Source organism: Mus musculus, chromosome 7 (assembly GCF_000001635.26).
Source record: "Mus musculus strain C57BL/6J chromosome 7, GRCm38.p6 C57BL/6J".
Taxonomy (NCBI): domain Eukaryota; kingdom Metazoa; phylum Chordata; class Mammalia; order Rodentia; family Muridae; genus Mus; species Mus musculus.
In genome coordinates, this window is record NC_000073.6 from 111,589,462 (window position 1) to 111,606,534 (window position 17,073).

The 17,073-nt window shown below is 47.3% G+C and overlaps 1 protein-coding gene across 3 annotated transcripts in view; it reads right to left on the reverse strand.

The window, feature by feature from the left end:
* Galnt18 (polypeptide N-acetylgalactosaminyltransferase 18) overlaps nucleotides 1-17,073 on the reverse strand; it is a 308,412-nt gene that overhangs the window by 117,806 nt on the left and 173,533 nt on the right. For all 3 annotated transcript variants that reach the window (XR_003946460.1, NM_001360903.1, NM_173739.4), the window contains exon 3: nucleotides 9,496-9,662. Coding sequence is in view for 2 of the 3 variants with exons in the window: in NM_001360903.1 (NP_001347832.1) it covers nucleotides 9,496-9,662 (167 nt within the window). In the remaining variant the exon portion in view is untranslated. The remainder of the gene's footprint in view (nucleotides 1-9,495; nucleotides 9,663-17,073) is intronic.

The following is a 17,073-nucleotide window of genomic DNA, read 5'->3' on the forward strand; positions in this document are numbered from 1 at the left end:
GTCAGGTGAAGGTACCACATGCAGAAACACAGATGACAGATCTGAGATACACTATCACAGTTGATTGCATGAGGGGTATGTGTCTGAATCTCATTTATTTCAGAGCCACTGGCCACAGCATGTCCTAGGCCTGGGATAGGGCTGTAGTCAGCAGAGGAAGACAGGTGTGTGCTACCTGGAGCAATCAGGAGCTCAAGAGTCACATCTGTCACTAAGAAACGGCTTGGAAATGCAGGCCAGATGGCAGCAGAGGACAGGCTCTGTGGCTGAGTCTGGGTGTGTCTTAGTTACCTTTATCACGGCTGCAACAACATACTTGACCAAGGCAACCTAAGAAAGGAAGGGCTCCTCTGGCTCACAATTCGAAGGTACAGCACATCATAACAGAAAAGTCATGATGGCAGGAGCTGAAGGCATCTGCTTACATGGCACCCGCAGTCAGGTAGCAGCAGCAGGCAGTGGGCAGCAGGCAGTGGGTGGCAGATGCTGGTCTAGGCTTGTGTTCTTCATATTCAGTCTGGCTTCCCACTCCATCGGGTGATATTGCCCACATTTTAGTTTTCATTTTTGCACCACATTGAACCTGATGCAGAAATTTCCTCACAGGCATGCCCAGAGGTGACTATACACCCTGTCAAGTTGACAACCAATATTAACTATCACATGAAGTCATTCTCCAGACTTCTGATGAACAACACAGTGGGCAGAAGCAATTCCAGGCAGCAACTGGACTCTTGCAGAACATGGTATCTCACTGCCTGAACTTCGAGGTTACTGGAGGGCCACTGCCAGTGCTGGACCTGGGTAAGCCTAGTCTTGCTGGACAAAAGATGGGGGTAGGTAGCAACAAGGTGCCTTAGCCTGAAGCAGACCAGTGAAGACAGGATGACAGCTTACATGGCTGGCTGTGTAAACACCTTTAAGCTGTCTGGATCTTTGTTGTAATTTAATTAGCTACATGGGATTCTCTAAGCTCCATAAAGTGCAAGACTATCGGACTGGTTTTGACTCTGATTTTTTTTTTTAATTTTTGCAATTATTCCAGCTGCATGCAAAGCTGTTGGTGGTTTTATGGCCCAGAATGAGTATCTCTTATGTAGGCCAGCATCTTTGAAACATTAAACAATGATTAGGCAGGCTCTGGGCCAAAGGATGGTGGGGATTTTCCAAGAAGATGAAAGGTGGCCCAGCAGCTGACAGCAAGGAGTTCAGGAACAAGGGTTCTACTTTGTCATTACTTGGTGACTGTCTTACTAGTGACAGTGACTCACAACCACTTGCTATTCGTCTGACTTTGAAGGTGGCTGTAGGTGGCACAGTTGAGACAGAGCTTTACCCACCACTGAGTCCATGTATACATATATTCCTACTGAATGATGGTGTGTATACAGGGCTGCACCCACACAAAAGCACTCATATAGGCATACACATTTATGCATAAGCATGCCCAGGCAGGCATACACATGAATACCTAAGTGCATATATGTATGTGTATATATATGTATATATATATACACACACACACATATATATACATACACACACACATACACACACACACATACACACACACACACACATATATATATATACACACATATATATACACATACACACACACACACACACACACACACAGACATGAAAATAGTTATACACACACTGCACTCAAACCCACAGAAGCAGAGACACACACACCAATGCTTTTGTAATTCAAAGTTCACAAGATTACCCACGGTCACTAACTATTCGATAGACTCTCAAAGCATCTGTGCCACATGCCTGTCCTTATGGAACCCAGGAAGGCCCCAGTGGAGGTGACAGGCCATCCTGCTCATGTTCCTTATTCCTTACTTTGCTGCCTAGCTTTGCTCTCTCCAGAGGGGCTGGAGTGAGAGAATGGGAAGAAAGATCAAACGAGTCTATTGGAGTCAGAGCACTATGGGGTAAGGCAGGCAGCCTGCCCACTGGTCAAGGCCATAGGCTCTGAAGCCATGCAGTGTGGGCTCCACTCTCACCTCTATGTGACTTTGGAAAAGTCACTTTGCTTCTCTGTGTCTATTTGCTTGTTACATAAAGTCACACTGATGGTGACTCTTACCACTATCATAGGGCCTGATTAATTTATGCAATACACTTAAAATAGCACTGGCACAGAGAAGGGCTCCATGAGTTGGGGGTTGGGGGTGCCTCAGAAGGACTCAGTCCTTCCAAGAGTACTGAAGGTGACTTTAGCTGATCCTGGATTCTAGGCATCCTGTATCTAGGAGGAGACTGAGGTCCTAGTCCATGTTGGAGCTTCAGAGCACAGACACACCTTTCTGAGATGTGTGACTATCACTTTAGCTCTGATCTATCCTCCTCTGGAAGTGCCAGGAGTCTTGGCTGTCCATGGATAACCAGATGACATGCCATTAAATTCCCCAAGGAGTGTGTTAGGAAGAGATATCAAGGCCAAGCAACAGGGTTTCCTTATCCATCCTTCTCGGTTGTGTGACCATGGGCCCTGCCCAGCCGTGTTGCTTGTTAAGCTGTGAAACTTAGTTTTATTGCCTATGTCTATCTTGGGGGCTTTGTGGGTACTCTTTTATCTGCAAAGTTGGCCAAGTGATCCCCACAAGCTACACACAAATGCCCTAGGGTGACCCATGATGCATTGCTCCAAAACTGACTGTCTTGATTCATCTCTTTCTAAATATCTTTTAGGGCTACTATTTATGCCCAGCTAAAGCACCTTGTGGTTGGGAGGGACATGGGAACACTGAGGTACTCCCTCATCCAGACTGCTATATGGGATGCAAAATGAAGGCAGCACAAGACAGCAATGTTGTCTACATGTTCAGGCACTAATACTCAGCCCAGGGTTGCCTTGCTCTGGGCAACCATGTTCACACAGGATGGAGACAGAACTTGAGCAGAAACTGACTGAGGAGAAGATGTGTAGAGGAAGAGGGAGCTTTGACTGGGGTGAGAAGACCAGGGTTACATTAGCAGGCTTCTGCTGTCCTCTGTAGTCTCAGCTTCCTCCCACGAGCCAGTGTGATGGTTCATCTTCACTGTCAACCTGGCTGAACTTAAAATCACCATGGAAACACTTCTGGGTGTGTTAGTGAGGGTAATGTTAGAAAGGTTTAACTGAGGAGGGCAGACCCATCCTAAATGTGGGCAACACCAACCCCTGGCTGGGACCTTGGTTGAAGAAGAAGGAAAATGTAAGCTGAGAGCTGACATTCATCTTTCTTTGCTCCCTGACCATAGATGCCATGTGACTAGCTGCTTCATGCTGCTGCTGCCATAGTCCCCACATGATGGGCTGCCATCAAACTGTGAGCCAGAGTAAACTCTCCCTCCCCTCCCATGAACTGTTCTCTAACGTAGCTTATCATAGCAACATGGAAATTCACTAATGGAGTCAGCTAAGGTCGACGGACTGATTTTGAGTCTGTAGATTCATGGTGGTCTGTCTGTCACTATGACATAAGGGGACAGTTCCATCCTACTGAGTTCTATGCCATCTCCAGGCAGCAAATATGAAAGACAACACGTGAAAATGACCAGTATGAAGACTAGATCCATGAGCAAGGTAGATGGAAACCTGGGAGAGAGGGAAAGGACCACCAAAGCCCCTGAGTCCTGGACACGCTGACGCTAGCTCTCTCTGGTCTGCCAGCAGAAGCAGAGAGCAAGCACTGGGGATGAGTGGACACTGAGCATGTGTCTGCCAAGTCAGGAGCTGAGTGAAGCCTCCAGGGAAAGGGATTCTTAAAAGAGGAGTTGACATTACCATCCCTTTGATGTTCTTAGTAACAAAATAAAGATTAACTTTGAAATTTCAAGAAGCAGGAAAAAAGGGCATATGATTCTTTGCTGTTTATCAAAACAGGGCCTGAATTCATAAATGAGACTAACAGAGTCCATGGAAAGAAGCCCATTTTTGTAGTTTGTTTGTTGGAAGTGGGGTTAGTCAAGCTGTGGGATATACTAGCTGAATTGTGTGGTATGATGTAGTGTGGTGTGGAGTGTGTGTATGGTGTGTATGTGTGGTATGTGTGTGTGTGCCTTTGTGTGTGTGTATGTGTTGTGTGTGTGGTGTGTATGTGATATATGTGTGGTGTGTGTGTGTGTGTTTGTGTGTGTGTATATGTGGTGTATGTGTGTGTGCTATGTATGTATGTGTATATGTGTGTGAGGTGTGGTGTGATATGGTATGTGCATGATGTGATATGTGTGTGTGTATGTATGTATGTGGTGTGTTTGTGAGGTGTGGTATGTGTGTGGTATCGTATGATATGATGTGATGTGATATAGTGTGTGTGTATGTGTGATGTGGTGGTAGTGGTGGTGGTGGTGGTGGTGGTGTGTGTTGTACAGATAAATTAGTGAGAGGAAGCAGCTAAGCTCAGTCCACCAGAGGGCAATAGGTGCTTCAGAGGGAAAGAAAGCAGAGAGGGTGCAGAGTGATGGGAAGCAGGGACAAGGGCTGCCCTTTAAACAGTACAGGTAAAAGGTGTACTTGAGTGAAGCCCCAAGGAGACAATAAAGCAAAGTACGAGGCGGGCGTAAGAGTATGTCAGGTGGACTGTAAGCACGTATCGATGTTCTGAGGCAGGTGGAAATCTCCATACTGTTAATCACAAGTAAACACTGGCATTTAAGCCTGCTGCAGGGAGTGACAGCATTCTAAGCAGGAGCTGGTCTCTGGAGAAGCAGAGTTGGGGGAGGAAGCAGCTGAGAAGATGAACGAAGGCTGTTCCACAGGACGGCTGGCAGAGCCTCAGGCCCTGCCCTCGGAGGGAGCGGACAGTGGAGATGTGGGTGTGGAAGCACGGTTGGCCTCCCCTCCCTCTGTTTGAGGATGCCCAGTCTGCAGCACAGAGGTGGGGAGAGGAGGTCCCAGCATACACGGAGACCCTGGCTCTGTGAGGAAACCATTCCCGTGGCCCCGCACTGCTTAATTTAGAATCTTTAAAGCCCAAATTCTTCCATCATGCCTTATCTCTTCCAAGACTCTGAACAATCCCAGAGGTAGGAATTAAACATCTCAATTTTACAGATAAGGAGAATAGAGTTCACACAGGTTAAGAACACACTAGCAGCGAGTCGCCAGAGAGAGCCGGAACTGCAAAGCTGGCGGAGTGTCCAGCCCTATGCTTTCTCATCATGGTGAGCCGCCTTTACACAGTGACCAAATAGCTGTCACCTCCATCAGCTGTGTCATGGTTTTATTGCCTCTTTAACCTGTCCCTGAGTCCCCTCAGCACTCTGTCACTTACACAAAACCTTTGTTCTCTTTGTCCCTTGCTGTTTTCAGGGGTCTTGTCAGACAGACAGGGCATGGGATAGCTGAAGGTCCCCACAGGGTACCTAAGAAAACCAAAGCTGAGAAGTGACCAAAGGGGACTGACTCCTTCCTCCATGCTTTGTACTTAATGCAGGGGCTTGAACTGATAGGTCAGACTCCTGCAGTGTTGGCAGAGATGAGCGGAGGAGTCCACCTGATGAACTTGTGACAGTCTCAGTGACATGATGTCTGACAGGAACAGCTCCCCAGACAGAGGCTGCTCAGGGTGGTGACACAGCCACTGGGTCAGGCTACATCCCTAGGAAGCCTAAGACCAGGGGTGCACCTGTGTCTCTCTTATGCCATCTTCAGCTGGCCAGACCATCTCTTTGCTAGTCACCATCCTGTCCCATTCTACACAGGAGAACTCTAGTTTTGGACCCCTGCTGGCCACAGGGTACTGGGAATGAGCCTAAGGCTGCAATGTACTCTTCTGCCTTTGCTGCCTCTATTTATCCTCTGTATCTGGAGTGGGGAACAGATGAGCACTTTGTTCTCTTGGGTATGGACCCCAGATCCATCCTTTCCCGTTTCTATGGAGCCTCTGTTCAGTGCCTCTGACTCCAGGGTCTCAGGCGCCCCCTCTTCAGACCCATTTAACCACTACAGAAATGGCCTGAACCCCCAGCTCAAGTTCACCAAAGTACTTTTGATGTGCACTCAGGATCTTGAGAGCAGCCTACCTCGGATGGAGAAAGAATAGAAGGAAATACAATAAAATTGAACAGCATAGCACAGAATACAATGGAAATGGCAGAGAGCTTTGTGCTGGGTAAGAGTTAGGTATTGTTTCTTAGAAGTTCTGCTTCAATCAGGGGAGGTGTGTACAGGGGCATGAGTAGGCGTGTTATCCTGGGTCGGATGGAAGCTTGCTTCTTGCTGTAGATGATGGTGCTGTAAATGTTTACTTTTGAGAAACGCTGTTCCAGCTCCTTGCCTTAGCTGGGGGTCCTCCCTTGGAGTCGAATCCCTCATAGAGAATTCCCCTCATAAAGAATTCCCCCTCCCTGCTTCCCCCTGCACACCTGGCTTTTCATCCACAGCCCCACCCTTGGATGACCAGTGCTATTTACCAAGGCTTCCAGAGACCAGATCTTCCAGAGCCCCTGGGGCTTCTTCTCCAACTCCTTATCATCCACCTGCCTGTGGGTTTGGATAACCTGTAGCTCTTTCTTTCCAAAAATCCTCACTGAGTAGAGAGGCTTCTGATCGCCCCTGCGGTTCCTTCGCTGCCACACCTGTCACTGCCCCCTTCTCCTTCCAGATCCTGACCAGCTCACCTTCAACACCCTCCTATGCCTCTGGGCTCTCACTCTCTACTCTTCTCTTTAAATGCCCATCCTCTAGTTGGGGCTTCTTTACTCAACATATGAGTCTCTGCCCATGTCTCCGAGTGTCCACTGTGGTTCACTGTGTGCTAGTCTCCTGGGAAAGCAGCGGGGCTGGGCAGGGACCACACTAACGGGTTCAGTTCACAGTTATAAAGTTGTTTTCAGTGTGTGGGGCGACTGTCCCCTCTACTTCACAGAGGAAGTTGCTGGTATTGAGCTGAGAGGGATTTTTCTCCAGTCTTTTCTCCACTGCAGGGGGAATCCTAGAACCCATAACTTCTCAGTTCATCCCGAGAGTCCACCCCTCCAGACTGCATAGTGACCTTCCTGGGTAGAATGGAGGCATACCTAGTCCATTTATTCAGTTTGTCAGATAGAGCCTTGAATTGTTAAGGGTGCTTTAAAAATAGCAATTTCCAGTCATTGCTGCTTCAAATTTAATGAGGTAGAAACTCTTTGGAGAGCTTTGGGGTTATTTAAAAATTGTTATTATTATTGTTATTATAATTTTGAGACAGGCAGGGTATGATTATACAGTCCTGACTGGCATGGAACTTGCTATGTAGATCAGGCTAGCCTTGAACTCCCAAAGACCCACCTGTCTCTGAAGTACTGGGATTACAGGCATGCAGTACCACATCTGGCTTGACATCATCTTTTTGAACTAATTAAAAACAGACTGTAGAAGAGGGTCTCGTACACCCTCATTCCAGCTTCTCTAATGCTAAGATCTTTTAAAAATTTATTTTCGTAGCACTTCAGATGAAGCCTGGAGCCTGGTGCATGCTAAGCAAGGTGCTAGTAGTGAGCTACATCCCACAGCCCGTTGGTAACTTTGTCCATACCACAGCCAATGCCTCAGTCAGGATATGGGATGCTGCTCCAGTCCACCAAGCAGGTGCAGGTGCTTGCTTGGGTGTGTGCAGGGAGTAAGATGCAGCTTGCTCACCTGTGCATCTGAGTGTAGCCATCCCTTCAGCTGAGTTACTCCACTGCACCATTGCTGTCAGACTCCCTAATGGGTTGAAAGCTCCCAAGTAAGTTTGAATGACATAGGTGGAAAGTATGTCATTCATGGCTAAGCACTGCCCCAGCACACTGCTCTGTCACCTCCATGTCCCAGGACAATGCTCACCATCCCTTACATCACCTTGGTTTGAAACTTCAACTCATCAGTGTCCTGCTCTCATTTGGCTCATCTGTCCGTGGCAGGTCCCTCAATTCTTTCTCTGTAATAGCTCTCAGGGTAACGTCTTGCTCTCAGTCTTGGTCTTGGACTTCTGTGTATGCCCTTCTGCAGGAGCCTCCTTACCCATGTCCCTTCATCCAGAGGCCCCTTCCCCACCCAGGATCACAAAGCACGGACAAGCCTCTCCTTTGTTCAACCCTCAACCCCTCACTCCTCTCACCAAGGCCATCTGATGGTCACCATCATTGACAGAATGAGGACTACATGCTAAAAGCTCACATGCGAAATCTTCCACATCTGACGTTTTCTGAACCTAAATTTCATAGAAAAGCAGTGCAGCATCCCCTATGCTTTCTCCACAGACTAAAATCAAGTGGGATCTCGGACTTTAGTCTGTGATAAATGTATCAGAGTGGGATTTGGGTGTCTTTTATCTGGAAATACTCTCACCACTAGGAGAGAGGTTCTGGCACGCCTCACCTCCTCATGTGATACGAGAGGTGGCACAGGGCTCTCTGGAGAGTCCTTTCATTGGATCTTCAATGAGGTGAAGGTGGGTACCAATAGAGATGGGGGCTGGGCCTTTCCGACCTCCCTCATGTCCACCTTCTTCAGAATGACATTGGCAACTTTTTCACATTGTTGATGTCTCCTTCCTTTGTGCCCAGAGGGCAACGAAGCAAGTAGATCATGAACATCCCCTTTGGAAAGCTTCTGAATTCCCTCACCGCTCGGCTCCAGTGGTTCTTAACTTATGACAAGAAAATGAAAAGGGAAATTCGCTTATTGAGATGAAAGCCATTTCAATTATCTGATATGTTTCAGCGTTAATTGATAACAAATCAAAAGTTGCCTACCTCATTACAGCAAATGACTCATCTGGAATGTCCCTACATATGCTCAAGAAGGCTTAAAAGGCAACACAAGGACTTGTGATCTGCTCACACTACAGTTGACTATTTTTAAGGTCATACATTATCATAAGCACTTTCATAGGTGTCTCTAAGCTGTGCACACCTGATCTTTAAGTCTGGAGAATTTTGGGAACTTATGAGAGTGGGAGTCTGAGGATGTGAAGCATGTACCAAATGGATAGAGGTGGCTGGTGGCGGCTGGAGAAAGAGACACATGGAAGAGTTCCATGAGACGCTTGCAGGCAAGCGTGAGCCTTTCAGAGGGCAGAGAATGGATAGCAGAGGGGAACCAGTGATTTACACAGAGATGCTTTCATTTGGTTCACATCTATAAACATCCCCACCAATCAGCACTATCCTCACTCTTGATGGCGAAACAACTACAAACCATCATCCAAGTGGAGGTGAGGACCACCACCAGTGAAATGATGCTTCATAGGGAACAGTCACGGTGTGTGAGGTAGGGTAGATTCAAGACATCTCATCTCCTCATATTGTGCTGGAATGCTAGGAGAAGCAGTGGCCAGCCACCGAAGACATGGCCCCTCTGGGAGTGCACATGGACTTTCCAAGCAGTGGCCATCATGAATCTGTCTCTGAGGCAATACCTCCTAAATGGAAGAAAACCTTGAAAACCTGGAGAACTGAAAACCCAAAACTGAAGACTCTCATCAGCCCTCACGGGACCAGACGCTCAGCTCCGGGGAGACGGACACTCACCGTTGCTGCTGTTGTCGTCCACCAGGATGATCTCCTTGAGCAGGTGTGATGGCGTGCGTTCCATGGCCGAGTGGATGGAACGCAGGAGCACTGAGAGCGCCTCGTTGACGAAGATGAACACGATGCTCACCTCAGGTAGGCTGTCGGGGAACGAGAGGTTGCGGCACCTGGAGAGAAGAATGGCTGAGCTTTTGGACCTGCTGGGGACACCTCTGGGGTCACACCAGGTATGGGCTTATCCCCAAACTTTTTCAGCTTTTCTGGTGGAGTCAGGAGCCCCAATTCTCCCCATTCTCCCCATTCTCCCCATTCATCATCTCTGGTATGCCAATGATGGGCTCTACGTGAGCAGCAGAAGTCTACAGTTATCAAAACCTTGGCCATGAGAGCACGAAAGTGGGTTGGTGGCCACACCAGCTGAGCAGTAAGACCTGAGCACCTGGCACGGGCTTCTTAAGCCTTCCTAAAACCATAGCTCCTTCTTACCTGGGAAATCTTAAGTGACACTGAGTATATAGGTAACTAAAATAGGTATTTAGATCAAACTTTAACGATAAATCATACAACATTATCTTAAAACAGTTCTTTGGTATACATAAAATTTACCATTTATTAAAGATAAATGGAAAACTGATATACGAGTGACCTCCACATGCTTGTCTTTTCAACACAGCACAATCCAAAGGCTCATGGTGGTCGGGATACAGGCAGTTCTGCTGTCTGTAATTAAACTATCGTGTTTCTATGGGAACTGCAAACTTTGAATGGAGAGTAAAACACTGCAACTTATATAATACAGCGAACTTGAAGCTGAGTCTCTGTTTCAGGGAGCACCCATTGCTGTCATGTGACAAAGTGCCCATGTTCAGAGCCAAGGCTGCAGAGAAGTTGTGTGACATACATAGGTCAACGCTGACAGAAACTTCCCCGATTCTTCGTGAGTTTGGCTTTTGAACTAAGCTTTAGTCTCTGCGCACTCAGAACTCTTCGCCTCTGTCAGATCTCTCACAGGCCCCACATTTTATTGCAGGTTAATGAGGCAGAGGGTAAGAAGCTTTGACCTAGTACAGCACACAGCCAAAGGAGGCTTCTCTACGAACATTTGCTGGAAGGATGGCTAAGCATTTAAAAGCCAAAGGATGAAAAATGCAGCTTAAGGGAAGCCTTAGTGTTTCTAAAGGCACAGAGGTCAGACCTCAGGTGACTGACTTTAGGAGGGAACTGTGACTCCACCCACTCTTCCTCACTCGGGGAAGTGTTTTCCACATCCTATCCATCCAGTGACCCAAAGGGAACTTAAAGTCAGAATCCCAACACTGATGAGACAGAAGGAGCAAGACTAATGTCACTCATAGCTACTAATGGCTACTGCAGAAGTCATTTCAGTGGTCTCTCTCTCTCTCTTTCTCTCTCTCTCTCTCTCTCTGTGTGTGTGTGTGTGTGTGTGTGTGTGTGTGTGTGAGAGAGAGAGAGAGAGAGAGAGAGAGAGAGAGAGAGAGAGAGAGAGAGAAAGAGAGAGATATTCTCTGGTCTTCTCCCAGCCATACCAAGGAGGAAATGGTCATGAAAGAGCTGCCCCACACTGTCCTTTTCCCCAGCTTCCTGAAGCCGTCAAGGAGACCCTTACTTGACCAGAAGCACACTCACAAAAAGTCTTTCTGCATGGGAAGAGACGCAAGAGCCATGAAATCAGAGCCCACAAGAGGCCAGGCAACAAGAAGAGCATACATCCCAGGGGTAATTCTTGCTATCAGAAGCATTGCCTTCAGGGGCTGGAACCCCTGCTGGTGGCTTGCCCTAACTTAAGTGAAAAGCTGTTCCAGAATGTCCTGAGCCTCACCTTCAAGACAGCTGAATGAAAGGAGAGAGCGCTGGCCTCAGGGAGGAAGCTGCCTGCCTACACTCACCACCTGGCACCGAAGGCTCCAGGGGTTTAGGGCTTGTGGCCCTGTTACATTGTTCCAAAGTGGTGGTACAGCCAAGTTAGAACATGCGGTAATTAGCATAAGAGCGGTTCTTCTGCTCGCAGTAATTAAAGTGCTGCAGGATAGGAATGGGCCTGCTCTTCTTAATGAGGAAGGCTGCAGGATAACCAGACTGAGCAATTTGGAGAAATCACCATGGGGCCCCAGCCTGCTTAAGAGCAGGAGATTAATAAACGAAAATCACTGTCTCTATGGTTACCAGAAATTTACAGAAACTTCTCCCATTCTATTTCCAGCTCTCCTTCCCTCTCACCAAAGAGAGGTGGGGGAGGGAAAGGAGTTGAGCCTTTTCGCAAGTCTACTTCACAATTTTAATACAACCATCAAGTTAACAGATTGGTGTAGCACACTTTCATTCTTGTACCTAATGGGATAACTATGTGTTGTATTGAGTTTTGTATACCTGGTAGTATTGCTGATAGGCCCCAGGACACAATGGGACACAGACAACTTCTTGTCCTCACAGGGCTTATATTTTGATAAGAGGAATAGATGAATATGAAAGCAAGTTGCTGTAGGGTTAAGATTAAAGGAACACAGGGCACATGGACATCATGATGTCTGGACAGCTGTTCCAGGGAGTGGTCAAGAAGCCCTCTACGAAGAGGGAGATTAGACTCTTAAATATTGTGTAAGAGTTGGTCATGCCGAGATCTCACAGGGCCCAGGGGACAGTGCTGTGGCTCGAGAGGAGATAAGCAGCCTGCCTAACCACAGAGAAGAGAGGAAATTCTTCAGCTCAGCAAACTCTTCCCAAAGATACTTTCTCCTTTCCCTACACTGAATGTAATTTCAATAACAACATTGAGAAGGTTTGTGGAAGACAGCCAAGTGATTGTGTGGGCTAGAACTTATTTATAATGGGCAACCAAGACCAGGCATCTGGGCCTTCCCTGGGCAGGGAAACAGGAGAATACTAACATATGCATTGCTTGCTAAATTCATCTTAAAAGTAGTGTCACACAGGCCTAGAAAGATGACTCAGCAATTTGGCTGCTTTTCTGAAGGACCTGGGTTTGAATCTCAGTCTACATCAGGCAGAATCCACATCATCTTCTGGCTTCTTCAGGCACTTGAATAGCTGTGGCACACATGCATGCACACCCAAACACCTGCGCACTCACACACACATATGCACACATGCGGGGAGAGAGAGAGGGAACTTAAACCAAAGTAATGTCATACACAGTCAAACACACAGTGGTTGGCTCCCTTCGGAGTTGTATGGTTCAAGCTTATTGTCCTCCCTGGTAAATGAGGCTGTGGCCCTAGACCCCTGTACCCACCTGTCCTTTGTCAGAGACAGAGCTAGTCACCTTCCCCCAGTCACCTTCCCCCAGTCTCTTTCCTTATTTCTGAACATGGCTACCTAGACTGCTCCTTTTAAGAAGACTCTTAAATTTCCCCAGTGAAAGCCAGTCTCCCGGTGGCCATTCTCCAACCATAATAAAAACGTTATGGTTCTTTTACAACTAAACCCCATTGATCACCATTTTCATAAGAAAGACATACAAACCACACTCGTTTATAATCTCTCCTAGAGTGCCAACGAACATCACTCCATGAGAGCAAGGATTGTTTGCTACCCTGCCATTTTCAACAAGGACCTGGCACATAGTAGGTGGTTAGTGTATTGGGCATCAAATAGAGCACATAGGTGTGTTTATTTTCTGTGGAGCCTATACCTTATCTGCACACCACGGATCTCTTGAATGCCAAGCCCTCCCTCCACCAACAGGCTCTTGTTTGCCTGTGTTTCCTTTCCCTGTATTTATGTCCCAGTTCCTCCTAGCCTCCATTAAGTTGTTCCATCAAATGTCCTCATCTCTTCGAAGTCTTCTTTTCCCTTCTTACTGGGAACCTGATCACATGTGTCTCTCACAACATGTGGTATCTTCTCCTTCCCCACTTCAGGCTTTCCACACCTACCTGAAAGAAGGTGTAGATGACACACCACCTGGTGAGGTGGTCATTCCTAGTACACAAGGATGGAGGCACCTAGGCATGCTAAGCATTTTAGCCTTCCATATTGCATGATCTTGGACAAGCTACTTTCCCTCTCCCTCTCCCTCTCCCTCTCCCTCTCCCTCTCCCTCTCCCTCTCCCTCTCCCTCTCCCTCTCCCTCTCCCTCTCCCTCTCCCTCTCCCTCTCCCTCTCCCTCCACCTCCTCCCTTTCCCTCTCTCTCCCCCTCCCCCTTCCCCCTCTCCCTTCCCTCTCTGTCTCTGTCTCTCTCTCTCTTTGTCTCCCCCCCCCCCATCTCTCGTATGACTAGATCACCCAGAGGTCTTTTACTGAACAAACTTGAGGCTCTTTCATCATACATACAGTGTGCCGAGGACACTTGGCTGAGGAAATGATCTGCACGCTGTGGCTCCCTCCCAAGCAGTGTCTTGTCACCACCAACCATTTCAAGGACATCCCTTGCCACTATAGCAACGGGGCCAGGTGGTTTGCCTGGAATTTTCTCAGCTTTAGAACATTGACTGCTTCACACAGGGTGAAATGTCTGGCCACCCTGTCCCTGAACCATGAGTTTCCTGATGTCTGAGAATAGCCTTGCTCACAGCCTCACACCACTACCTAGCCCAGTGACTGGCAATGAAAAGACATTCTGCTGATTTGTTGACAAAGTTTCCTTTCCAACTGTCCCCAAGCCCACTCCCCATCTCACATACACATAGTCATGGTTCCAGTCTCTCTTACCAACATTGAAGCAGAGCTTTCACTGCTGAAGGAAGGAAACAAAAAGAGACAAGAAAGTGTGCATCAGTCAAAATATATAGTCCTATCTGCTGGTCACAGCCCTCATTGGCATTTTAGGTTGCCAGACTAGATGGCTGCTCCTGGGACCATGCAGTAGAAACAAACTTTTAAGAAATATCACAGAGGAAGATGATATAAGATGCAGAGATGAGTTGACCTAGTTTGGCCTTGCACTGGCCCAGTTACTGTCAGTACCAGCAAATTTGTACAGTTTGGGCCATTCTGTACTCTAATTGGACTGTCTTAGTAAGTCCATGATGCAAATTCTTATGTAGGATTCACACTGTTCCTTGACTGTGGACTAAATGGGTATAAGCTCTGCATGCCTGTCTTAGACTCCAGCTGACTTCTCCTGTGAGCCCAGCAGTCACCCTGTGGACTCTGCTCTCGTGTGCACACTGCTGAGATGATCCAGTCTGATGGGTTGACTGAAATGCCCCCTACAAGTTCATGCATTGACTGTTTGGTCCCTGGTTGGCAGGGCACCGACTTTCAAGGTTATATTCAATCCTAAATGCCTTCCTTACACTCTGCTTCCTGTCTATCGTGAGATGAAAGTGGCTTCCTCCCCATAGTCCAGGTGTCATGACTATGGGCTGAACTCTCTGAAATAAGAAGTCAAAACAAATCCCCTCTTCTCCTGGGTAGTTTTTCTTAGGTAGTTTGGTCACAGGTATGTAAAGTTAATGAGTGCATCTAGCACCTGGGTCCTCTACGATGAAGTGACCATATCCTCTAGTCCACATCTTCCCAGGTAGGATGTTTCCCCAGAGTGTTGGTCAGCTTGCCACTGCTGTTCCAAACACCTGCGGGAAGTCAAGGTGAAGGGAGGAAAGGTGTATTTTGCTTCATGGTTTCCAAGAGGTCAGCCTTTAGTCATTTAGCCCCCCACTTCACAGCAGTGTACATAGAGGAGACCAGTAGAGGAAAGCATTTTGTCTCATTGTGGACAGGAAGTGTGATTTGAATATGCTTGACCCATGGGAATCGGCACTATTAGGAGGTGTGGCATTAATGGAGGAGGTGTGGCCTTGTTAAAGGAAGTGTGTCACTGTGAGGATGGACTTTGAGGCCCCTATGCTCAGACTTTACCCAGTTTGGGAGAGAGCCTACTCCTGGCTGCCTGCAGATCAAGATATAGAAAGAACCCTTGATTCCTCCAACACTGTGTTTGCCTGCCTGCTGCCATGTTTCATGCCATAATGATAATGGACTGATCCTCTGAAACTGGAAGCCAGACCCAATTAAATGTTGTCCTTTATAAGAGTCACCTTGGTAACCGTGTCTCTTCACAGCAATAAAACCCTAAGGCATGAGTCAGTACCAATAACCTAACTTCCTTCTGCTAGATCCTACCCTGAGGGCTTTACTGCTTTCTGATAGCACCATGAGATGGTCATCAAACCTTCAACACATGGACCTCTGAGAGCATGCTATACAGAAACTATAGCTCAGAGTCACTCTCCCCCCTCCCACCCCTGATAGCTGTCTCTTTTCCCCAACCCCATTCACTGCTGTGGTGAAGAACATGAGGATTGCAATACAAAGACACCACATGAATGTCATTAACGTGTCCTTTTTAAAGGACGCTTAACTGTGTAACACCCAGCCCTGACTTGTCTTTGGAAGAGGTACTTTCCCCTGTAAAACTAAGCCATAAAAGTTACCTGTTGATTTTCACTCTTGCTCAATGTCAAGCTGTTCCACACTAGAGATAAAAACAAGGTATAGTAGAGGGGGAGTGTTGGGACTGTCTAATAAGCTGAATTGATAGTCCTGATAAACTCCACTCTATTGATCTCTGCACACAAAAAAGAGATGCAGGGACAAGAGACAAGACAACTTAGGGAGCTTCTTCGTAGATTTATACCCAGATTGTTTTGTGTCATCTCGAGACAAATTTCTACAAAATTCTAAAAAAGAATTTGGATGTCATTACCTATAAGACGAATAGAAGCAGTAGACCCCTGTATGAGACCATGTCCAGCTCTTGGGCATCAGATGTGGAAATCAGACCTTGTTCCTGAAGCTGGGCAAACCTATGTTGGATTGGCAGCCTCAGCCTTTTCTTTGATCTCAGCAAATGGACAAGATCATTGTCCATAAGATGACTCATGGGGCAGTCTGACCTTCCAGGAAGGAGGATGGCACACCATTTCCAGAATGAGATCAAAGGAGACTGCCAATGAACTTTGGGGACAGGGCTTCTGTGCCAGAGTTCTGGGAGTGCAACAAAGGGTCCTAAGTGAGAAGATGACACTCTGGAGTTACCACTCCCTGGGTGGTTGTCCTGGCCACAACTCCTAAACTTCTCCCAGAGACCATCCCCTCTGAGCTATAATCAGAATATGATGTTGAGGTGAGTTGTTAGCCACCTGGAACATAAACCTAGTGAGGGTTCGTAGACCTCAAGACACCTGTTGACTCTCCATGGCTACTTTTGGTCCTAGAGGGTACCGGTGTCTTTATACCAGCCACTAATCTCTGTGTACCCACATAGCATTCACAGTGTTTCTGTGACCTCACTTTGGCATACTTCTAGCTTCCAGGATTTCCAAATTATATCAACACATCTGTTGGCTCCAAGGAGATTGGACTCACAGAGATCCAAGGATGAGGTAATGTGAGGATTCTCACTGACACAAGTGGAGACTGTCCCTCCCTCTGGCTGGCACATACATCGTTACAACCTTCAGAGCTTGGGGATTCCCACACTTTTCACCACTTCTTCCCAGACTCTATAGAGAATCCCTGAAAGCAACAGCATTAATGGGCATCTCATCATGCCATAAGGCATGCTGTGGTTCTTTTCTACCATGTTATCACTC